Raw genomic sequence first — 24,545 nt, forward strand, 5'->3', positions numbered from 1 at the left:
CAAACTTATGTGTAGCCAACATAAGAAAAGCAACAATGGACGCGTTGGATGCGTTCGAGACTATATAAATTAAGTAATATTTTAATTATAGAATTAGAAATTGTATATACATTAGGTAAGTCTTTTCTTAACGCTGTTATTGTAATGTACGCACTTAATTTATAATAAAAACAAATATTTACTATTCATTTTTTCTATAAATCAGTGGCCCTAAATTCAGGTCTACCAACAAAACCGTAGCAAACTCATGCGTTCATAAACAATTTTTAGGGATGCGCAAGGCATCGACTACAATTACGGTTTTCAATTGGAAAATTAGTAGCCATCGATTATAGTTAAGATACAAAATCGAATCGATTTGGACACTATTCGTTCATCTCATTTTGTCAGTGACAGACATATTTGACGGAAATAAAAAGGGAAAAGTCAAAACGAAACGCACTGCAATGCAATATTTTATTTTTATTGAAGTAGAAGAACCATAGAATGTCTGCATCTTGAAAGATATTGACCCACTCATTTAATTATAAAAGAACGGTGTTACTGTAGATTGTGGAATAATTACGCTTTTCCAACATGCCGCTGAACTTACAATCAGTCCGGCAGTATTTGAATGAACTGAGGAATTCTGGTGGTTTACACAAAGATCAAGCTGAAAAGTAAGTTCAGACTTAATTAATTAACTTTTCTCTATAGCTGGAAACTAGATTATTACATCCTATGCTTTTCTTTCAGGTACCGCAATGTTCTCATGGAAATACTAAAAAATCCTGAGGGAGATTTAGCAGACTCACTCAAAGCGTTTGTAGAAGCAAGTAAGTGTACATCCAACCAATCTTGAGCGTAGCGAGGGTTATATAGGTTATAACTTCTAGTTTGCTAAAAGGAAGCTAGAGAGCTGAAGACTTGGCTGTGCCTAAAGAATGCCCTGTAATTTCATGTTAACCTGTTGAATGCTGCACTCTTAATTATGCGTACTAGAAATTGTGTTATGTGCTGTTTTCAAAGGTTTAAATGAAGAGTATTACTGGTTTATTCTTTATATGTAGCTCATTTTTTTTTATCATCAATAGATTGATGGTCAGTCTTTTTATATTGTCTTGGGTTAGCACAACTCATGAAATAAATTTATGGGACATTATAATAAGTATATGTGAACTTATTTACTAATTACTGCAAGCCTATCTCCACAGACATTTTGTCTGGTTACCTTTGACATACCATCTATTTTTCTGAAATCATTTATTATCTGGGTTCGAGGATATATATATCAATGGATATATATCACAATATATATCGGATATATATCCAGCTGGGTTCAATGTTATATTATATCAATGGATATAAAATATCAGATACATATCATTTTTTTATAAGTATTGCAATACAAAAAGGGTTTCAAAAAATGCAACATTGTTAAAAATATAGTCTTTTTTGTGTTTGTTACTATTTTTCTACTAAATATTATGTTTTTTAGTAGATTTTTCCTTATCTAAAGTAGTATTTATAAATAATGCTACAAAATGATATATCCCTTCCATACAAAATGGATATATGTATATCAAAGTTGATATATATTCAATATATATCATAAATATCTGATATTTTTGATATTTTCGAACCCTGTTTATTATTCTTATTATATGTATCACTTATAATGAATTTACAATACATCCCCATGTTTAGAGCCCTTCACATTTTAAGAAAAATTTATCTTAAAGTACTTCTTTTTTCCAGTTGTGAATGAGAATGTGAGCCTAGTGATCTCCCGGCAACTGCTCACAGATGTCAGCACACATTTAGCATTGTTGCCAGATCCGGTATCACAGGATGTCTCACACTATGCCTTAGATGTCATACAACCAAGAGTCATCTCATTTGAAGAACAGGTTAAAATGCTTTAATAGATAATTTGCATTGTTTTTAAATGGTAAAATATTTCATTGATTTCGGATGACCACTTCAATAATCAGAAATTTATTGCAATTTACACAGTTGGTAACAAATGTGAACATTTCCTTAATTCATCTTCTTGCTTTGTACAATGACAATTATGTATAGGTTTGGAAGGATCTTACAATTTTCAGTGAGATAGGTATTTGTTTCTATGAACCACACCTGTATCTGTTATGAACTAGCTTTTGCCTGCGGGTTCGCGTTAGAAAGAGGCAAAAAGTAGCCTATGTCATTCTCCATCCCTTCATCTATCTCTACTTAAAAGATCACACACACTTACAACTTTCCATTTATAATATTAGTATGTATGACAAGTGATCTCCACTAACAGTTGTACAATTGGTCTGCAGGTAGCAAGCATCAGACAACACTTGGCGGATATTTACGAACGCAACCAAAACTGGAAGGAAGCTGCAAATGTATTAGTCGGAATTCCTTTAGAAACTGGACAAAAGTATGGTTAATTTTTAATAGATTATGGAATATTAGGTACTTTATGCATTTTTTAACCCTTTACACCCGAGCTGATACGATCGTGAGGTTGTTAGCGGGTTGTTAACATATAATTGTCAATTTTAACATATGCCATTAAAATTCAATATTTATTTAGCAAACCTCGATTTCTTTGGTTGGAAAGGGTTTTATGTAAAACCATGTTATGAGCAAACAAAGCTCAGGGCACCTGATAGTAAAAGCCTGCAACTATCTTCCCAATGCTTTAGAAATCTTTACACTCCTTTTTGAGGAACCCAAACATGAACCCCTCTAGAAAACCTTAATTCAACCCTACATACATACAATCACGCCTGTATCCCATAAAGGGGTAGGCAGAACACATGAAACTACTAAATCTTCAGTACCACTCTTGGCAAATAAGGGGTTGAAAGAAAACGAAACTGACATTGCAGTGACAGGTTGCCAGCCTCTTGCCTACGCCACCCTAATTCAACCCTATATTTTATTAATTCTAATGATATACTTACTTAACACTTACACATCCCAATAATCATAAAAAAAAGTTCATGTGTTTACTTTTATTTCAGGCAGTACTCTGTTGATTACAAACTAGAGACATACCTAAAAATCGCGCGCCTTTACCTGGAGGTCGATGACCCCGTGCAGGCGGAGGCCTACGTCAACAGGGCTTCGCTGTTACAGGCCGAGACCACTAATGAACAGCTGCAGATTTATTACAAAGTGTGCTACGCCCGAGTTTTAGATTATAGGAGGTTAGTAAATCCCTCTAACTACATACTTCTTCTTCCTCATACCCTTATCCCACGTTACGTGGGGTCGGTACATGTCTTCCTCTTCCATTCTCCCCTATCTTTCGTCATCTTTCTTTCTCATATCCTCTTTCACAGACTTACAAAGCGTAATGGATGAGAGCTATTACATCCACTGACACAGCTATCAATCGCGATTTCTAGGCCCTTTCAGCCTACAGTAGAACCCATGTTTTATATAATCTTGTCCAATAAATTAATAATTAAATTGTGTGATGATTTTCACAGAAAGTTCATAGAAGCAGCTCAGAGATACAATGAGCTCTCGTACCGCAACATCATTCACGAAGACGAGCGCATGACGTGCCTACGCAACGCTCTCATCTGCACAGTGCTGGCCTCCGCAGGTATAGTAATAGTTCACACAATTCTATTGCTGTACACCATGTAATTATTTTACATATCCAACAAAACAAGGGTGCGGTGTGCTGGCGATGGAAGGACCTACGGAACTAATTTGTTCCGTCTATTGTCCTTTGAGTCGTCGGCAACCCTCCTTGGAACTTGTTGTGGAAGTTTCTAATGGCAACGCGCATGTGACACTCCTTGAGTTGCAGGCGTCCATAACTCCATAGTTTACGGTGACAGCTTCCCATCAGGCGGACCGTATGCTTGGTTGCCACCGACGTAGTATAAAAAAAAAAACAAATATTCGCAACACAATAAAAAGAAAATCACCTACTGTCGCAAAGAGACCACGGTACAGATGTAGTGCATGTTTTTCCATCGTATTGTCACGCAAATGCACGAAAATGTACTGACGTTGACTGGAGTAGCGTCGTTTTCAAGTTTAAGTAGCTATCGAAAGATACCTATTTTTGTATTATCTGTCCTCAGGTCAGCAAAGATCCAGAATGTTGGCCACTCTGTTCAAAGACGAGCGGTGCCAGCAACTACCCGCGTATTCAATCCTGGAGAAGATGTACCTGGATCGCATCATTCGCCGTTCTGAGCTACACGAGTTTGAGGCTCTCATGCAGACGCATCAGAAGGTATACATTTAGAACTTGATAGTATAGTTTAAAACGCTATGCTCTTTGGAGACTATTGCTGCCATCAAATACCCGTATATTCCATCCTAGAGATAATTTTTACATAGACCGTATCATCTGGCTGTTCGACCTGCAGGAATTCGAATCTTACACACAGACGCGTCAGATGGTATCCATTTAGAACTTTAGGTTTCAGATTACTATGCTCTTTGGAGACTAGCTCTATTGCCAGCAACTAACTGGATTCTTCTCTGACGTCGAGTACACACACGTATACTAAAGCCGATAGTCCACTATCATATAGTTTATCATAGAAATATGATCATAGGCAACATGCCATCCTTTTTCTTCACTTATTTCTATGATAAACACATGATAGTGGACTATCGGCCTACGATAGAATCCACACAAGCGTCTCCCGATAGTTTGCGTCTAGTGAACTAACTAGTCCATCTTCCACATGCTAGCCGCAAACTCCCATAAAATTTCCGAGTTTCTCTGAATTGTAAGGCGATATTTAAATTCTTGTTCGTATTTCGCAGGCGACAACACCAGACGGCTCGTCCATCCTGGACCGCGCCGTGTTCGAGCACAACCTGCTGTCGGCGAGCAAGCTGTACAACAACATCACGTTCGAGGAGCTCGGCGCGCTGCTCGAGACGCCGCCCGCGCGCGCCGAGCGCATCGCCGCGCACATGATCTCCGAGCAGCGCATGCACGGACACATCGACCAGATCAGCGCCAGGGTGCACTTTGAGAGTGAGTATACTGCTCTAGCCTCTCCTGTACAACATCGCCGCGCACATGATCTCCGAGCAGCGCATGCACGGACACATCGACCAGATCAGCGCCAGGGTGCACTTTGAGAGTGAGTATACTGCTCTAGCCTCTCCTGTACAACATCGCCGCGCACATGATCTCCGAGCAGCGCATGCACGGACACATCGACCAGATCAGCGCCAGGGTGCACTTTGAGAGTGAGTATACTGCTCTAGCCTCTCCTGTACAACATCGCCGCGCACATGATCTCCGAGCAGCGCATGCACGGACACATCGACCAGATCAGCGCCAGGGTGCACTTTGAGAGTGAGTATACTGCTCTAGCCTCTCCTGTACAACATCGCCGCGCACATGATCTCCGAGCAGCGCATGCACGGCCACATCGACCAGATCAGCGCCAGGGTGCACTTTGAGAGTGAGTATACTGCTCTAGCCTCTCCTGTACAACATCGCCGCGCACATGATCTCCGAGCAGCGCATGCACGGCCACATCGACCAGATCAGCGCCAGGGTGCACTTTGAGAGTGAGTATACTGCTCTAGCCTCTCCTGTACAACATCGCCGCGCACATGATCTCCGAGCAGCGCATGCACGGACACATCGACCAGATCAGCGCCAGGGTGCACTTTGAGAGTGAGTATACTGCTCTAGCCTCTCCTGTACAACATCGCCGCGCACATGATCTCCGAGCAGCGCATGCACGGACACATCGACCAGATCAGCGCCAGGGTGCACTTTGAGAGTGAGTATACTGCTCTAGCCTCTCCTGTACAACATCGCCGCGCACATGATCTCCGAGCAGCGCATGCACGGACACATCGACCAGATCAGCGCCAGGGTGCACTTTGAGAGTGAGTATACTGCTCTAGCCTCTCCTGTACAACATCGCCGCGCACATGATCTCCGAGCAGCGCATGCACGGACACATCGACCAGATCAGCGCCAGGGTGCACTTTGAGAGTGAGTATACTGCTCTAGCCTCTCCTGTACAACATCGCCGCGCACATGATCTCCGAGCAGCGCATGCACGGACACATCGACCAGATCAGCGCCAGGGTGCACTTTGAGAGTGAGTATACTGCTCTAGCCTCTCCTGTACAACATCGCCGCGCACATGATCTCCGAGCAGCGCATGCACGGACACATCGACCAGATCAGCGCCAGGGTGCACTTTGAGAGTGAGTATACTGCTCTAGCCTCTCCTGTACAACATCGCCGCGCACATGATCTCCGAGCAGCGCATGCACGGCCACATCGACCAGATCAGCGCCAGGGTGCACTTTGAGAGTGAGTATACTGCTCTAGCCTCTCCTGTACAACATCGCCGCGCACATGATCTCCGAGCAGCGCATGCACGGACACATCGACCAGATCAGCGCCAGGGTGCACTTTGAGAGTGAGTATACTGCTCTAGCCTCTCCTGTACAACATCGCCGCGCACATGATCTCCGAGCAGCGCATGCACGGACACATCGACCAGATCAGCGCCAGGGTGCACTTTGAGAGTGAGTATACTGCTCTAGCCTCTCCTGTACAACATCGCCGCGCACATGATCTCCGAGCAGCGCATGCACGGACACATCGACCAGATCAGCGCCAGGGTGCACTTTGAGAGTGAGTATACTGCTCTAGCCTCTCCTGTACAACATCGCCGCGCACATGATCTCCGAGCAGCGCATGCACGGACACATCGACCAGATCAGCGCCAGGGTGCACTTTGAGAGTGAGTATACTGCTCTAGCCTCTCCTGTACAACATCGCCGCGCACATGATCTCCGAGCAGCGCATGCACGGACACATCGACCAGATCAGCGCCAGGGTGCACTTTGAGAGTGAGTATACTGCTCTAGCCTCTCCTGTACAACATCGCCGCGCACATGATCTCCGAGCAGCGCATGCACGGACACATCGACCAGATCAGCGCCAGGGTGCACTTTGAGAGTGAGTATACTGCTCTAGCCTCTCCTGTACAACATCGCCGCGCACATGATCTCCGAGCAGCGCATGCACGGACACATCGACCAGATCAGCGCCAGGGTGCACTTTGAGAGTGAGTATACTGCTCTAGCCTCTCCTGTACAACATCGCCGCGCACATGATCTCCGAGCAGCGCATGCACGGACACATCGACCAGATCAGCGCCAGGGTGCACTTTGAGAGTGAGTATACTGCTCTAGCCTCTCCTGTACAACATCGCCGCGCACATGATCTCCGAGCAGCGCATGCACGGACACATCGACCAGATCAGCGCCAGGGTGCACTTTGAGAGTGAGTATACTGCTCTAGCCTCTCCTGTACAACATCGCCGCGCACATGATCTCCGAGCAGCGCATGCACGGACACATCGACCAGATCAGCGCCAGGGTGCTTTGAGAGTGAGTATACTGCTCTAGCCTCTCCTGTACAACATCGCCGCGCACATGATCTCCGAGCAGCGCATGCACGGACACATCGACCAGATCAGCGCCAGGGTGCACTTTGAGAGTGAGTATACTGCTCTAGCCTCTCCTGTACAACATCGCCGCGCACATGATCTCCGAGCAGCGCATGCACGGACACATCGACCAGATCAGCGCCAGGGTGCACTTTGAGAGTGAGTATACTGCTCTAGCCTCTCCTGTACAACATCGCCGCGCACATGATCTCCGAGCAGCGCATGCACGGACACATCGACCAGATCAGCGCCAGGGTGCACTTTGAGAGTGAGTATACTGCTCTAGCCTCTCCTGTACAACATCGCCGCGCACATGATCTCCGAGCAGCGCATGCACGGACACATCGACCAGATCAGCGCCAGGGTGCACTTTGAGAGTGAGTATACTGCTCTAGCCTCTCCTGTACAACATCGCCGCGCACATGATCTCCGAGCAGCGCATGCACGGACACATCGACCAGATCAGCGCCAGGGTGCACTTTGAGAGTGAGTATACTGCTCTAGCCTCTCCTGTACAACATCGCCGCGCACATGATCTCCGAGCAGCGCATGCACGGACACATCGACCAGATCAGCGCCAGGGTGCACTTTGAGAGTGAGTATACTGCTCTAGCCTCTCCTGTACAACATCGCCGCGCACATGATCTCCGAGCAGCGCATGCACGGACACATCGACCAGATCAGCGCCAGGGTGCACTTTGAGAGTGAGTATACTGCTCTAGCCTCTCCTGTACAACATCGCCGCGCACATGATCTCCGAGCAGCGCATGCACGGACACATCGACCAGATCAGCGCCAGGGTGCACTTTGAGAGTGAGTATACTGCTCTAGCCTCTCCTGTACAACATCGCCGCGCACATGATCTCCGAGCAGCGCATGCACGGACACATCGACCAGATCAGCGCCAGGGTGCACTTTGAGAGTGAGTATACTGCTCTAGCCTCTCCTGTACAACATCGCCGCGCACATGATCTCCGAGCAGCGCATGCACGGACACATCGACCAGATCAGCGCCAGGGTGCACTTTGAGAGTGAGTATACTGCTCTAGCCTCTCCTGTACAACATCGCCGCGCACATGATCTCCGAGCAGCGCATGCACGGACACATCGACCAGATCAGCGCCAGGGTGCACTTTGAGAGTGAGTATACTGCTCTAGCCTCTCCTGTACAACATCGCCGCGCACATGATCTCCGAGCAGCGCATGCACGGACACATCGACCAGATCAGCGCCAGGGTGCACTTTGAGAGTGAGTATACTGCTCTAGCCTCTCCTGTACAACATCGCCGCGCACATGATCTCCGAGCAGCGCATGCACGGACACATCGACCAGATCAGCGCCAGGGTGCACTTTGAGAGTGAGTATACTGCTCTAGCCTCTCCTGTACAACATCGCCGCGCACATGATCTCCGAGCAGCGCATGCACGGACACATCGACCAGATCAGCGCCAGGGTGCACTTTGAGAGTGAGTATACTGCTCTAGCCTCTCCTGTACAACATCGCCGCGCACATGATCTCCGAGCAGCGCATGCACGGACACATCGACCAGATCAGCGCCAGGGTGCACTTTGAGAGTGAGTATACTGCTCTAGCCTCTCCTGTACAACATCGCCGCGCACATGATCTCCGAGCAGCGCATGCACGGACACATCGACCAGATCAGCGCCAGGGTGCACTTTGAGAGTGAGTATACTGCTCTAGCCTCTCCTGTACAACATCGCCGCGCACATGATCTCCGAGCAGCGCATGCACGGACACATCGACCAGATCAGCGCCAGGGTGCACTTTGAGAGTGAGTATACTGCTCTAGCCTCTCCTGTACAACATCGCCGCGCACATGATCTCCGAGCAGCGCATGCACGGACACATCGACCAGATCAGCGCCAGGGTGCACTTTGAGAGTGAGTATACTGCTCTAGCCTCTCCTGTACAACATCGCCGCGCACATGATCTCCGAGCAGCGCATGCACGGACACATCGACCAGATCAGCGCCAGGGTGCACTTTGAGAGTGAGTATACTGCTCTAGCCTCTCCTGTACAACATCGCCGCGCACATGATCTCCGAGCAGCGCATGCACGGACACATCGACCAGATCAGCGCCAGGGTGCACTTTGAGAGTGAGTATACTGCTCTAGCCTCTCCTGTACAACATCGCCGCGCACATGATCTCCGAGCAGCGCATGCACGGACACATCGACCAGATCAGCGCCAGGGTGCACTTTGAGAGTGAGTATACTGCTCTAGCCTCTCCTGTACAACATCGCCGCGCACATGATCTCCGAGCAGCGCATGCACGGACACATCGACCAGATCAGCGCCAGGGTGCACTTTGAGAGTGAGTATACTGCTCTAGCCTCTCCTGTACAACATCGCCGCGCACATGATCTCCGAGCAGCGCATGCACGGACACATCGACCAGATCAGCGCCAGGGTGCACTTTGAGAGTGAGTATACTGCTCTAGCCTCTCCTGTACAACATCGCCGCGCACATGATCTCCGAGCAGCGCATGCACGGACACATCGACCAGATCAGCGCCAGGGTGCACTTTGAGAGTGAGTATACTGCTCTAGCCTCTCCTGTACAACATCGCCGCGCACATGATCTCCGAGCAGCGCATGCACGGACACATCGACCAGATCAGCGCCAGGGTGCACTTTGAGAGTGAGTATACTGCTCTAGCCTCTCCTGTACAACATCGCCGCGCACATGATCTCCGAGCAGCGCATGCACGGACACATCGACCAGATCAGCGCCAGGGTGCACTTTGAGAGTGAGTATACTGCTCTAGCCTCTCCTGTACAACATCGCCGCGCACATGATCTCCGAGCAGCGCATGCACGGACACATCGACCAGATCAGCGCCAGGGTGCACTTTGAGAGTGAGTATACTGCTCTAGCCTCTCCTGTACAACATCGCCGCGCACATGATCTCCGAGCAGCGCATGCACGGCCACATCGACCAGATCAGCGCCAGGGTGCACTTTGAGTGAGTATACTGAGTATACTGCTCTCCGAGCAGCCTGCACGGCCACATCCTGTACAACATCGCCGCGCAACATGATCTCCGAGCAGCGCATGCACGGACACATCGACCAGATCAGCGCCAGGGTGCACTTTGAGAGTGAGTATACTGCTCTAGCCTCTCCTGTACAACATCGCCGCGCACATGATCTCCGAGCAGCGCATGCACGGACACATCGACCAGATCAGCGCCAGGGTGCACTTTGAGAGGGTATACTGCTCAGCCTCTCCTGTACAACATCGCCGCGCACATGATCTCCGAGCAGCGCATGCACGGCATGCACATCGACCAGATCAGCGCCAGGGTGCACTTTGAGAGTGAGTATACTGCTCTAGCCTCTCCTGTACAACATCGCCGCGCACATGATCTCCGAGCAGCGCATGCACGGCCACATCGACCAGATCAGCGCCAGGGTGCACTTTGAGAGTGAGTATACTGCTCTAGCCTCTCCTGTACAACATCGCCGCGCACATGATCTCCGAGCAGCGCATGCACGGCCACATCGACCAGATCAGCGCCAGGGTGCACTTTGAGAGTGAGTATACTGCTCTAGCCTCTCCTGTACAACATCGCCGCGCACATGATCTCCGAGCAGCGCATGCACGGCCACATCGACCAGATCAGCGCCAGGGTGCACTTTGAGAGTGAGTATACTGCTCTAGCCTCTCCTGTACAACATCGCCGCGCACATGATCTCCGAGCAGCGCATGCACGGCCACATCGACCAGATCAGCGCCAGGGTGCACTTTGAGAGTGAGTATACTGCTCTAGCCTCTCCTGTACAACATCGCCGCGCACATGATCTCCGAGCAGCGCATGCACGGCCACATCGACCAGATCAGCGCCAGGGTGCACTTTGAGAGTGAGTATACTGCTCTAGCCTCTCCTGTACAACATCGCCGCGCACATGATCTCCGAGCAGCGCATGCACGGACACATCGACCAGATCAGCGCCAGGGTGCACTTTGAGAGTGAGTATACTGCTCTAGCCTCTCCTGTACAACATCGCCGCGCACATGATCTCCGAGCAGCGCATGCACGGACACATCGACCAGATCAGCGCCAGGGTGCACTTTGAGAGTGAGTATACTGCTCTAGCCTCTCCTGTACAACATCGCCGCGCACATGATCTCCGAGCAGCGCATGCACGGACACATCGACCAGATCAGCGCCAGGGTGCACTTTGAGAGTGAGTATACTGCTCTAGCCTCTCCTGTACAACATCGCCGCGCACTTGATCTCCGAGCAGCGCATGCACGGGCACATCGACCAGATCAGCGCCAGGGTGCACTTTGAGAGTGAGTATACTGCTCTAGCCTCTCCTGTACAACATCGCCGCGCACATGATCTCCGAGCAGCGCATGCACGGGCACATCGACCAGATCAGCGCCAGGGTGCACTTTGAGAGTGAGTATACTGCTCTAGCCTCTCCTGTACAACATCGCCGCGCACATGATCTCCGAGCAGCGCATGCACGGGCACATCGACCAGATCAGCGCCAGGGTGCACTTTGAGAGTGAGTATACTGCTCTAGCCTCTCCTGTACAACATCGCCGCGCACATGATCTCCGAGCAGCGCATGCACGGACACATCGACCAGATCAGCGCCAGGGTGCACTTTGAGAGTGAGTATACAGAGTGTGCAAGGGAGAGTAGGTTAGGTATAGTCATCATCATCCGCCTTGCGTTATCCCGTTGCCACGGCTCATGGCAGCCTGGGGTCCGCTTAGGTTAGGGTTAGTCATGGTCAGAAACCGTTCCCGTCCGGTGAACTCTGCTCAGCATTGCTATGTATGAGTAATTATTAGGGTTGGACCTACGGAACTAATTTGTTCTATTGTCCTTTAAGTCGTCGGCAACCCGAACCCTCCTTGGAACTTGTACACTCCTTTTTGCTGTGTACTTAACACAGAAAACCGGCCAAGAGCGTGTCGGGCCACGCTCAGTGTAGGGTTCCGTAGTTTTCCGTATTTTTCTCAAAAACTACTGAACCTATCAAGTTCAAAACAATTTTCCTAGAAAGTCTTTATAATGTTCTACTTTTGTGATTTTTTTCATATTTTTTAAACATATGGTTCAAAAGTTAGAGCCCCCCCTCTAACTTTTGAACCACTTTTTTTCCTTTAGGAGCGATTATTTACGAAAATATTAATATTATCAAAAAACGATCTTAGTAAACCCATATTCATTTTTAAATACCTATCCAACAATATATCACACGTTGGGGTTGGAATGAAAAAAATATCAGCCCCCACTTTACATGTAGGGGGCTGGGGGGTACCCTAATAAAACATTTTTTTCCATTTTTTATTTTTGCACTGTGTTGGCGTGATTGATATACATAATGGTAATGGTACCAAATTTCAGCTTTCTAGTGCTAACGGTTACTGAGATTATCCGCAGGCGGACGGACGGACGGACAGACAGACATGGCGAAACTATAAGGGTTCCTAGTTGACTACGGAACCCTAAAAAGGGAGTGTACAAGTTTCTAATGGGTTGGCAACGCGCATGTGACACTCCTTGAGTTGCAGGCGTCCATTGGCGGACCGTATGCTTGTTTCCCACCGACGTAGTATAAAAATAAAAACCTGACGCCCGTGGTGCGATTTGAGAATTTTGTTCAATGTGGACGAAAGCGGCTCAACATCGCTCTGTGCAGTTTGGCTTGACGATCTTTTCCGTGCACAACCACATAAAATAACCAGGTACATAACAGGTTATTTATTGTATTGTGTGGTATAATAGCCTTCTCCAGCGACAGTATCGTGTGCTCACCGAAATAGTATTTTATACAATCGTGATATAATACAAAGCTTTTCAGTCGAGTACCATGTTTAGGCCACGAAGCTTGCTGAGTGGCCTAATAGTACGGTACGAGAGTGAAAAGCACTATTGTATACAATACTTTTTCTACGAGTCATCATCTTCATCATCAATGGACGGAAATATCATCATTCATGCAAGTTAAAATTAATGTTAATAGAGTCGTTCACCGTTGTATCAACATCGAATTACCTAGCAACCAATTGTTTGTAATAACCGTCTCTGATTGGCCGATAACGCGACAGATAAAAAAAAATGTGTTTCAGATGCAGGAAAATTTGCCAGGTATCGCAAATTAGTATAGAAATTGTATGAAGTTCTATTTTTGAAATTATTACAGTTAACTAAAGTCCACTATAATGAGCTTATTATAATTGAGTCGGAACTGCCATAGAGTATCCAACACTGAAAAGTTAGCACTTATAGTTTAGTCTGTGGTGTCCTAATTGACAGATTACAGTCGACAAGTAGAAAAAACCTTTTATATTGTACGTTTTTGACCATATCTTATCACACAATTTAGCATGAAACCTATAATTTCAGCGCGCGAGATCCTCCCACAGTGGGACAAGCAGATCCAGAGCCTCTGCTACCAGGTGAACAGCCTGATCGAGAAGATCGGCGCCGCCGAGCCAGAGTGGATGGCCAAGATTGTCGAGGAGGAGATGATACAGTGATCGGGAGGTTGATGTGAGGAAGGTTGTGTAGCCATAGTAACCAGTGGTGTAACAAGCTAATATACTTTAAATATAAAATACACTAAGGAGTAGTTTTATTTATAATCGAGTAAGTGCCTAAGGACCAGAATAAGGCCTGATTTAGACGGCGTGCGAACTCGCATGCGATTTTAGTTACATTGCGGGTGTTGAGGTTACATACAATTTTGCACAGCCATCAAATACCGCAATGTAATAACTCGTATGCGAGTTCTCGTACCGTCTAAATGGGCCCTAAGGGTTGGTTGCAATAAATAATCAGAAAACTTTACAAGGACGAGCGGCGCACGAGGCGTCAGTAAAACAACAGATGGTGATTCCAACAGACTATTCATTTAATTCACAATCAATAGGGCAACACCATAGGTGCTTATTTACAAGACGTAACGGACTTACAGTTCACGTAATTTGCACAATAAAATTATTCAGCAATACAATAGGGATGCAATATGTCGCGTGCTTATAACAACTAAGAAGGAACGGTCTTCCGAACGGCGGAATCGTCGCGTTCAACGCTTACACAGACAGACAACACTCGAGAATACTATGATTGAAATTGATCTCTATACTCTTTCTATTATATAACAGTAGACGTGTTATCTACAAGTGTTTAGGGCTCGAGCTCGAGGGCGACGCCGACCTTGTGGCCGCCGGCGTTGAAGTTCTGGCCGTCGATGGCGGCCGAGAGGGTCAGGATCACGCCTGCAACAAAACCAAACCGAATTATCAACTGGAATAATGTTCCAAATTCTACTCTACTGGGTATTTAGGAGGTTCTTTGACTGTCGTCCGACTACAATGCAATATCTACCCATTAGTTTTCACATTATCCGATCCGATATCGGATGTCGGACCGATATGCCATATATTTACGCCACCATTTTTGAATTTTTCCTTTGAAATCCTTCCTACTTGCGATATCGAATCGGATAATGTGAAAACGCACTACGGTTCAAAGGGTTAATTTTTGTACAGTGTAGCGAAAACACAGTTTTTCATTTTGTTGGTAATTCCTAGATACTGAAACGCCATGTCATTGTCGCATTTTCATACTTCATCCGATAACATATAGATAACAAAGTCGACATTATAAAATGACAATACTGACTGACTATTAGAAAGGAATGTAAGTAGATATTCATATTTGTTGTTGGTTTGGTTCTACTACACAATTGTTATTGGCATCTATGCGAGCAGACGCAACGTAAACACGTTCTATATTTGTGCCAATTTTTAAATTGTTTAGCTGCCTGAACGAAAACAGGTGACGTTACCGTCGGCATTCCATAATAAGGACTTCCGTATGTATAAACAAACCAACATAATGTTTCTTTGTATCAACAATGCACAATATGAATAAACATATTCTTCTATTTGTATTGTCTAAAACAACATTAAATAAAGGTTCAACGCCTTTTTCGTTGCAAGGCTTGCTAACCGTCCCGCAGAGCCGTTCCACAACTATCTCCACTTATATTTACTCGAAAAACAAGAGATAAGAGAAATGACACGTGACAATCGTACGATCACTCGATAGTGAGTTACAACTGTCTAATATTAAGACATTATGATGGATGACTACAATCATTTCAGAACATCCTTGGAATAGATAATTATTATGAGCTTTCACTCTTGATTGTTATCTAATCAATATGTTTGCTATATGATACACTAATGAGCATGAACCGTATAGCTTGCAATGATACAAAGTAACAGTTATTATACTGCAACGTATTTATATAAAACCGAATCAAACGCTATTGTGACCTACATTGTAAACATCTTTTTTTTTTCAAACGGACTGTGTGTGAAGGTAGCGGGGGGGGGGGGGGGAATCCAAGACCCTTCCGCCGCACTCTAAATGTATTTGATAAGAGAGTTATGCGCCCCAGCGCAGATCAGTTGAGCGGTCTCAACTAGATCTGAGTGTGTAGAGGGAAAGCGGACTAATGGGAGTTTGGGAAAACATCTCTAGTCCCTACAATGGCTACAATTTTATTGATTATACGGTACAGAGGCATGTTTTGCGAGTTTACCACTGAAATGACGTACGTAAATTAAGAAAAAAATAGTACCAAACATCAAAGCTATCACACGTAAATATCAGAGCTATTTCTGACGATAAAATACTGATGAAAATAACCCAATTAGAATAAGTAACAAACATGTGATAATGACCACTTTGCTCGATCTTGGCATGCAGGGACTTGGCGTACTTGGCCCACACACGACATCATGTAATAAACATCCTAGTCGAGGGCAGAGCTTCTGCTGGTATCCAACCAAGGAGGATGAGGGACTCGCGGTTGCTGATCTTGGCGTGCTGCGCGTCCCTCGTCGGAGTCGAGCGCGAGCTTGATGCCAACACAATGCAATCGTATAATAAATGTGGTACTAACCAGGGCGGAGTTTCTGCTGGTATCCAAGGCCGATGAGGGACTTGTTGTTGACCTTGGCGTGCAGCGAGGCGTCAGCGTCGAGCGCGAACTTGGCGCCGACGCCGAACAGCGTGTCGGCGGAGCCGGCGGACCACTTCATGCTGACGCCGCAGTCCAGCTTGTCTGACACCTTCTGGTAGATGGACCCGCCGAAGTCTTTGCCGTTGTCGCTGCGTAAACAATATAATATTCTCAAAATGTGTGCATTATTTTAGTTACAAGTTTTCTTTTTCCGTCGATCATATTAGTTATCAAATTAACAGTGAAAGTTAAATTCACATTTAATAGAAAACAGTGTAAAGGGTATAAGTTCTCTCAAGTGTATGTTTACAGCAGCCATAAGAAACAAGCGTTATTTTATTAATCTAGCGGTGTTAAAATATCTCAAGAGACCTCCTTGTTTACGCTATAAATTATTAAATTACATTTTTATTCGTTTTGTAATCTCTCTGTAGTACATGGTCTCTGCAAAGCATGATTTTACAAGTAATGTACATTGGTAAAAACTTAATAGAAACTACAAATGAAAATGCAATAAGGTAACTCATCTTAACACTGATAAGTTTTTACTACAGCCTACCAAGAAGTATTTATTATTCCTGTCATATCAGATGTTAATGTTTTCTTTAGATACTTTCACGAGTTTCATGCATCGCGTCACAATTGATGTAGATTACGTAATCCCAAGGGACATATTTACATAGAGTGCTACACGTCACGGTTTCCAAGTACTATTTTACAAGCATTCTTAGAGAACAATAGTCAGTTATATTAACCAATGTCGTCTGAGTGCTCGCCGGTTTTAACCAGTACGAATTATATGGATCATCCTCTTTTACAAGCTTATGTAATGTTGAAAAATCGATGTTCATTGACCCTGCCTCCACAGAAGTCCCAAACTGAGTCATTACATAACTGCTCCAGTTTCAAACTGTAGATTTTATTGTCAGAAAATGTTTTTCTGGATGTGTTTTAATTTTCTACGTGACTTCTACATTTTATTCTTGTTTGACTAAAGATACTGATTTTAATTGATAATTTTATGATGATAATGTGACAAGACAGTTTATAGCTTTTTTTAAACAATATCAATTTCACAGAAGGTACCAGGCAAATAGATCTTATCAATATTATAATTATAAATTTTATCGATGCATATCATGCATATCACACTCTATTTCTTTTGTGACTTTCTTAACTCAATATTACTCCACAACTACATATTGACCATAAATAAATCAACTAATGATCATCTGCTGTTAGGAATTTTGTAGACCATTAAATAGAATAGTCTCATCATCATTTTAGCCTAGTTGCGGACTTCTGACCATAGTCCTCTCTCTCTCTCTCTTCAAATCCGCCTTTTAGACCTATCTGATGCAAGTACATCAGACCTAATCAATAAGTAATCTACAGTATCAAATGTGATAATACTTACACATTGGTGTGTAGGTTGAAGTCTCCGGTCTGGTATCCGAAGGCGAAGTTGTTCTTGGCGAACTTGGTCTTCTGGCAGTCGAACTGCGTGTGCGCGCCGGCGAGCCAGCCCTGGTACTTGAGCACGGCGGCCACGTCCACGATGGGACCAGCCAGGTCAAGGTCCACGTTGGTGTTGATGGCCACAGTTTCGTTCGCGAACGAAGTCTTTAGTTTACCGGTCTTGCTCCTGCAATTGTTAGTAGTTTAATCATTTGCTCGAGAAATTGTATAAGAGATGTGACAGAATTTTAAATGGGTCATAACTTGTTACAGATACCTGTAGTAATATGTTAATCTTCAAAAACCTGTTCAATATTTTCATAAATTTTACCAACAGGAAACACAAATTGGCACTTGAAACAGATTTCCAAGTCTGCCTTTAATGGTCATCCTTGAATGTCTAATACCTACATAACTACGATTCAGTCCAAGCCCTTTGTCTTTTTGCTTGTTTTATGGCTAAAAAAACGTAAAATACTAAAACATTGAATCAGAATAATAGTAGAAATGTAATGGAAATCTAATTTTCCAAGTTAGTTTTATCTATTTCTCACTTTTCAGGACAAGTGCAATGGCTTTCTTAAGGTTGGGCAGATTAGTTGCTTACCCGGTCTGTGGTGCGAAGGTTCCCTCCAGAGTAACCTTGAGGCCAGCAGCAATCTTGTCCTGGATGGTGATGTCAGTGGCGAGTGTGTTGTCGGTGTTCCATTTCTCTGTGAATGTCAGGCCGTAGTCCTTCACGGCGAATTTGGACGAAAGGCTGCCAAACACCTGGGAAAATAATGGTGAATGTAGAGTCAAGTATGACTACAAGCTGTTCTGTAAATTAAAGTGTTAATCCTGTGTAATTTGGGAATAGTTCTTAGCTTTTAATAAGGTATCATGTAATAGTTATTTGTTATACAAGGGGGCAAAGTTGTATTTTAACGCCGAGTGTGGAATTGAAAAACGAGCAAGTGAAAGGATTCTATAGTTGAACCACGAGCGAAGCGAGTGGTTCGAGAATAGAATCCTGAACTTGCGAGTTTTTTAACACACGAGAAGTAAAATATATTTGCACCCGAGTGTAACACAAAACTTTTCCCCTCACTATAGCGAGGAAACTACAACGCAAAAAATGCGTTTATCACTGCTTTCAGTAGTTCCACGGGTGGTAAATCATTTTTATTACTAGATTCACCTACTTTTATCAATTTTAAAGCAGTTAATTTGACTTTATTCAAGGTCAAATTACTTTACCCACTAGTGGATAAAATGCGTTTTTACCCGCTGGTATTAAAGGACAAAACACGTGTTTCCGAGCTAGTGAGGGGAAAATACCTTAAATATAACATTTAACAGTTTCAAAAAGAAACTTTAAAGAAGGATGTCATTTGATTACTGAAAATCATGATCTGAGAATCATTAACTGCAAAAGATATTTTTTAAATGAAATAGGTATGTGAAATAATTGCCAAGATCTTAAAGTAGCTATTTTGTTAATGAAATGTGTATGATTGTGTCTTACACTGTTTGGTTTTTTGGTATTTCCATGAAATGATAACATTAAAAAATTTAAGAAATTTGTTCCTTTGCGTTTTCTTATAATGACTTTCCACTGTAAAATAAATTAAGTCTTTTAAATACTCTAATCATAATTCCCGCATAGTTTACAAATAAATACTAACAAAAAAGAGGTTTTTCTTCCATCTTAATGATTATTTAAATCAGATTTCATACGTTGGTCAATACAAAGGAACACTGTATCAAATTCAATAGTGAATTATACAGTTTCAATCAAAAATGCCATATGGTAATTGATATTATAATAACTTATATGTGCAGTGCATGAATGATGCGATATAGCAAATAATAACATATACAAGGTAATAATTACCTTTCCACTCTCCTGGTTGGAGATGATGCCGCTGGCGAACTCAACACCAGACTCGCTCTTGGTCTTCAGGTCAAGTTTGAACACTCCAAAGTGGTAACCCTTGCTGAATACATCATTGGCCTTCTTGCCAAGATCGGCATAGTAGGGAGGAGGGCTGGAACCCATCTGTAAAGACTCATACTTGAGCAACCTACTCCTCTAAAGGCCATATATCTTTTTGTAATAAACATAACCAATAAATTTCTAAGGCACATGACCTTATGATTTAGCAGTTAATATCTAGTACAAGGGGTAAGTCGCAAAAATTAACTACCAGTGCCAGCTGTGTCAGGGTCGACTCGGCTTCGCGAACTATTTACAATCCGCATTCAATACTATTACATAACACTCAGGTAATAAGGGATTTGAGGCTCAATGTTCCAGAAGCGTGTCACACCGTAACATTCTTCCTTCGAGACACACCTACTGGCCTTAAACTTGACCCTATAGATAGGTGCTAAAATTCATATCAAAGGTGGAAATCACATGCGTCGTCAACCTCCACTGACGTTTCCGACCTCTTCACCCAATCAATTACAATTTTATGACATACGTTTTCTTAGATCTTTCATGATTTGAAACAAACTTAAGGTTGTAATTTGTGATAAAAATAGGAAGATACGAAAATAATATGAATTATGAGAAAGGTGACGTCGATACTTTTCATTGAAACCGGCTGAAGCGAATCATTTTAACCTCAATTTAAATTATATTATTAGACCATAACCAAACTTTCCCCTTATACACAAACAATTACAAAATAAACATAATTACTTACTGTGGTTTATAAGGTATAATTTGAAATAGAGAACGTGGAATAAGGCAAATAAATTGCCGATTAGAGTGGAACCTCCTTCACCACACCACAAGACAAATTCTGGTTACTGAAGTAGTCGACAGATAGCGCGACCGTGCGATGGCGTTTTTCACACCGGAAATAGTGTAAAGAGTAAAGTCTTTTCAATTGTAATACTTAAATTTGTCTTAAATTAAAAATAATTATATTTACAAATAATATCCTCACTTTATTTCTATTCAAGACATTAAATAGAAAATGATTTAGATGGTCAAAATATTGCTTTTTATGTCCTTAAAAGTTCTTAAACGATACTGCTACAGTTTGACGTCATGTCACAAGTAGTAATCAACACAATGGTTAATTATTACCCTATTTAATTATTTACACAATAATTTCTTTAAAAAATATTAAATCAATAAGTTTCCTCAATGTTTATTGTGGCGCTTAAATTTATTGTATTATATATCTCATTAATCATAAATGACCAATACATCTGAAAGTTTTGCGCACTTTTTAAACTTGTTTTTGTAAGCATACTTTATCGCTTAGATTAATATCACGTGTGTGTAATAATGCTATGAAATGAAATGAAAATTATTTATTACCGGAAATACATTCCATAGATTATTACTAATATTAACATAATAAATTAACTAAATTAAATTAAAATGCTTTATCCTCGAGTTAAACGTGAGTAAAACTAATTTAAAGACTGCAACTTATAAAAACCAATCTCGGGCTCGCAGGCCAAGCCCCGCAAGGCTTCCCAAACCGGCCTGAGGTGCGCCTACGCCGCGTACTCCAGTAATTTTCTCCTAACACTTTCATTTGAGCAAAATTACCTGTCAAAGCGTCATTAACGCAATGCACCAACTAGGTACTGAGCTGTTACGCCAAAATTTAATAGGCACTTCTATCTCGATTGCTATGGTTATATGTATTATTAAACACTATAAATATGCGTCTATGTAAATAACTTTCTTTTAACTGCGCAACCAGGTCGCCGATTTTTTAATTTCGAGCGCGCGATTTCGTCACTCGAAATTGTGGGGAAACACACGCTAAATACTCGTAATGCTATTTTATCTACTGATAGGTCAATAACCCTAGATCACTAATTTAAATAAAAATATTTTTTTTTTTCAAATGAACACATGGTTCCAATTTTGCTGACTAAATATTGCAATTACAGTATTTCAAAACAGAATTATTCAATTTCTATTGATCTTTTTCAGTTCTATCCTTTATTGTCGAGTAGTGGAGACTGGAGATAGTACTGAATTGAACTTTTAACCTTGCTACAAAGAAATCGAGCGGTCGAAATTCAAAAATCGGTTCCCACTGTCCTTTAAACTCAAACCTGAGAATCTGAAAAGCCCCAGAAGGCGAATCCAAGACCTCCACTGCGGCCTTCACTGCCGTCGTCACCATCGTAGCCGTCGGGGCAGTCCACCTCTCGTCCTTTGTCGAAGCAGACCATTTGCTCGCCCAGCGACCCATCCTAGATTTATTACATTAGAAATGTTTTTTTTATGAAATAGGCAGCAAACGCGCAGGCGAGCCGCCTGATGGGAAGCAGTCATCGCCGCCCATGGACATAAGCAACATCGGGGGAGCCACTTTATGCGTTGCCGACCTTTGAGAACCCAAAATACCTCCAAATAAATGAATACAAGGTTGTTCTTTTGGCAATATAGTTATATAAGAAAGGATTTGTTATTTTGTCCTAGCTAAATTGGTTGTTCAATACTTACGCTATGGAATGGCCAATTTAGCTAGAACCCTAAATGGCTAATCTCAGGCTGTCAGCTATCGTAACTGTACATTCTTGTATTATATGGTCTAGTCTAATTAACTGTGCGATGCCTGCCTTATTAAAGGAGTAGGTAAACGTGTTCAATTAATCCTCAGTTGTATTATTTATTTATGTATCTTAATGTTTTTCAGCACGCGCACGGCCAGCAGACCAAGTAGGTAACACCCAGTAAGTACCTCATACCTTAAAGAGTAATATTTTTATAAGACATAAACATCATGCCTTCGCCGAACTCATTTTTCAGTTATTTAAATATCATCAATCCATCAAAAATAAAATAAATAATGCGCAAGTCGTACCTACTCGGGAAAGAGTCGATATTTTATTTTTATCCACAGCAACGTGCTAGATATATATATTAGCTAATATGTTGTCATGTGTCCGCGACAGTGCGTTAAAGGTGATAAAGATAAAAGTAGTTTTGGCACGCCACGCGGGTCATTGCATCGTCCTTCAGTAGATGGGAGTGTTGAATTTTCCGGATACTCAGAGTATTTTCTACCTAAAGAACATTCTAGGTTTTTTTTTAATTTAACTGGCTGATTTTCGATGCAACAAAATATAATTAATGAACAAAAGATAGTTGATGCTGTTGAGGAAGGTGTTTTATTACTAAGGTCACATCCATATATATTCTTGCTAAATAGTCTAAATACTTACTTCTCGTACGCATGGTTTTCTCTCGTAAGATACCGCAAGAACTTCCGGCCACCTCCATACAAGTACACTATCACTGTTTAGCAAACTGTGTAAATACTCAAAAATAGACATATTAAAGATAAAACATTAAATAATTGTTTTAATTATATTTTTTGTGACAGTTAAAGTATACATAGATTTTGAAAATTTTGTTAAGTTAATCTATTTGGCTCTGATGATAATTCACATCTCTACAAATGGCCTGTGAAGATCATTTTCACTAGGTAACATTTCATGGAAATTTGAATATACTACATACTAAAGGTATAAGAAAGTCTTTAATAATAAATGCATACTTACTTAATTAAGTATAAGGGATTTTGTACTTAGAGAAGAGTCACAGAATATACCAAAAGGACCGCATGCATTTCACGGCTCTTGCCTTTCCGAACACAATCTATTATGTAGGTACCTAATAACGTGTGATGCTTCATCCTAAAAGCGAAATAGGGAGACATGACAAGTATTCATGTAACACGTCATGTTTCACCATGTCTCCCATAAATAATTCTTAGCTGCGAAAACCGGGGATCTTAAACACAACAGGCGATGGGCGACCTACTTCCAACGTTCCAAGTTTCGTTAATAATTCAAATCAGTTAAATGCCGGTTCCGCGAAGTCTAGAAATATGCAAAGCCTAGCCTACCTACTTACTTAGCTGTAAAATGGAAACTTTATAGAGGGGAATTTAAAATGTAGAGCATAATATGCTGGTTCAATAAATTATGTAATTTTTCCCCTCACTAGCTCAGAAACACGTACGTTTTGTCCTTTCATACCAGTGAGTAAAAACGCATTTTATCCACTAGTGAGTAAAGTAATTTGACCTTGAATAAAGTCAAATTAACTGCTTTAATATTGATAAAAGTAGTTGAATCTAGTAATAAAGATGATTTACCACCTGTGAAACTACTGGAAGCATAGTGATAAACGCAGTTTTTGCGTTGTAGTTTCCTCGCTATGTGAGGGGAAAAGTTTTGTGTTACACTCGGGTGCAAATGTATTTTACTTCTCGTGTGTTAAAAAACTCGCAAGTTCAGGATTCTATTCTCGAACCACTCGCTTCGCTCGTGGTTCAACTATAGAATCCTTTCACTTGCTCGTTTTTCAATTCCACACTCGGCGTTAAAATACAACTTTGCCCTCTTGTATAACAAATAACTATTTTAAGAGCCAATTAGGAACACTGTTGCAACTCCGGAAATACAGACAAATAACTGTGTCAACTGTTGATGTTGTCTTATGGATTTTTACTTTGTCTATGAGAAACATAATTTCTTAGAGTAGATATGTAGAATTGTAGAGGCTCAGTTTTGAGTTAATAAATCAACGTCAGGTAAAAACGTACCAAGTTATACTTAGGTGAAAATTCGTAAAAAAA

At 43.2% G+C, this 24,545-nt stretch overlaps 2 protein-coding genes across 5 annotated transcripts; one reads left to right on the top strand and one right to left on the bottom strand.

Annotated features, from left to right (window-relative positions):
- Positions 1–390: 390 nt before the first annotated feature.
- Positions 391–14,062, top strand: LOC125230881 (COP9 signalosome complex subunit 4). 3 transcript variants are annotated; one of them, XR_007177566.1, is made up of 10 exons: positions 391–659; positions 736–815; positions 1,738–1,889; positions 2,307–2,410; positions 3,000–3,185; positions 3,471–3,589; positions 4,080–4,234; positions 4,777–4,917; positions 5,027–9,133; positions 13,845–14,062. XR_007177566.1 is itself a non-coding variant. In XM_048136134.1 (9 exons), the coding sequence occupies exons 1-9, from the start codon at positions 577–579 to the stop codon at positions 5,207–5,209; spliced, it is 1,203 nt and encodes a 400-aa protein (XP_047992091.1). In that variant the 5' UTR covers positions 391–576; the 3' UTR covers positions 5,210–10,407. The 3 variants fall into 3 exon arrangements, 2 of the variants coding, with proteins under 2 accessions (XP_047992091.1, XP_047992090.1); XM_048136134.1 differs by lacking the exon at positions 13,845–14,062 and having other exon boundaries at positions 5,027–10,407; XM_048136133.1 differs by lacking the exon at positions 5,027–9,133 and having other exon boundaries at positions 393–659; positions 4,777–4,993.
- Positions 14,063–14,330: 268 nt separating this feature from the next.
- LOC125230882 (voltage-dependent anion-selective channel-like) lies at positions 14,331–23,250 on the bottom strand. Of its 2 annotated transcripts, XM_048136135.1 has the most exons (7): positions 23,125–23,250; positions 22,009–22,149; positions 19,811–19,975; positions 18,542–18,705; positions 17,894–18,121; positions 16,417–16,625; positions 14,331–14,719 (listed from the first exon to the last, which is right to left on the bottom strand). In XM_048136135.1, exons 1-7 carry the CDS (start codon positions 23,233–23,235, stop codon positions 14,628–14,630), a joined length of 1,110 nt encoding a protein of 369 aa, XP_047992092.1. In that variant the 5' UTR covers positions 23,236–23,250; the 3' UTR covers positions 14,331–14,627. The 2 variants fall into 2 exon arrangements, with proteins under 2 accessions (XP_047992092.1, XP_047992093.1); XM_048136136.1 differs by lacking the exons at positions 22,009–22,149; positions 23,125–23,250 and adding an exon at positions 20,628–20,777.
- Between the last annotated feature and the right edge of the window lie 1,295 nt (positions 23,251–24,545).

Source organism: Leguminivora glycinivorella, chromosome 11, assembly GCF_023078275.1.
Source record: "Leguminivora glycinivorella isolate SPB_JAAS2020 chromosome 11, LegGlyc_1.1, whole genome shotgun sequence".
Taxonomy (NCBI): Eukaryota; Metazoa; Arthropoda; class Insecta; order Lepidoptera; family Tortricidae; genus Leguminivora; species Leguminivora glycinivorella.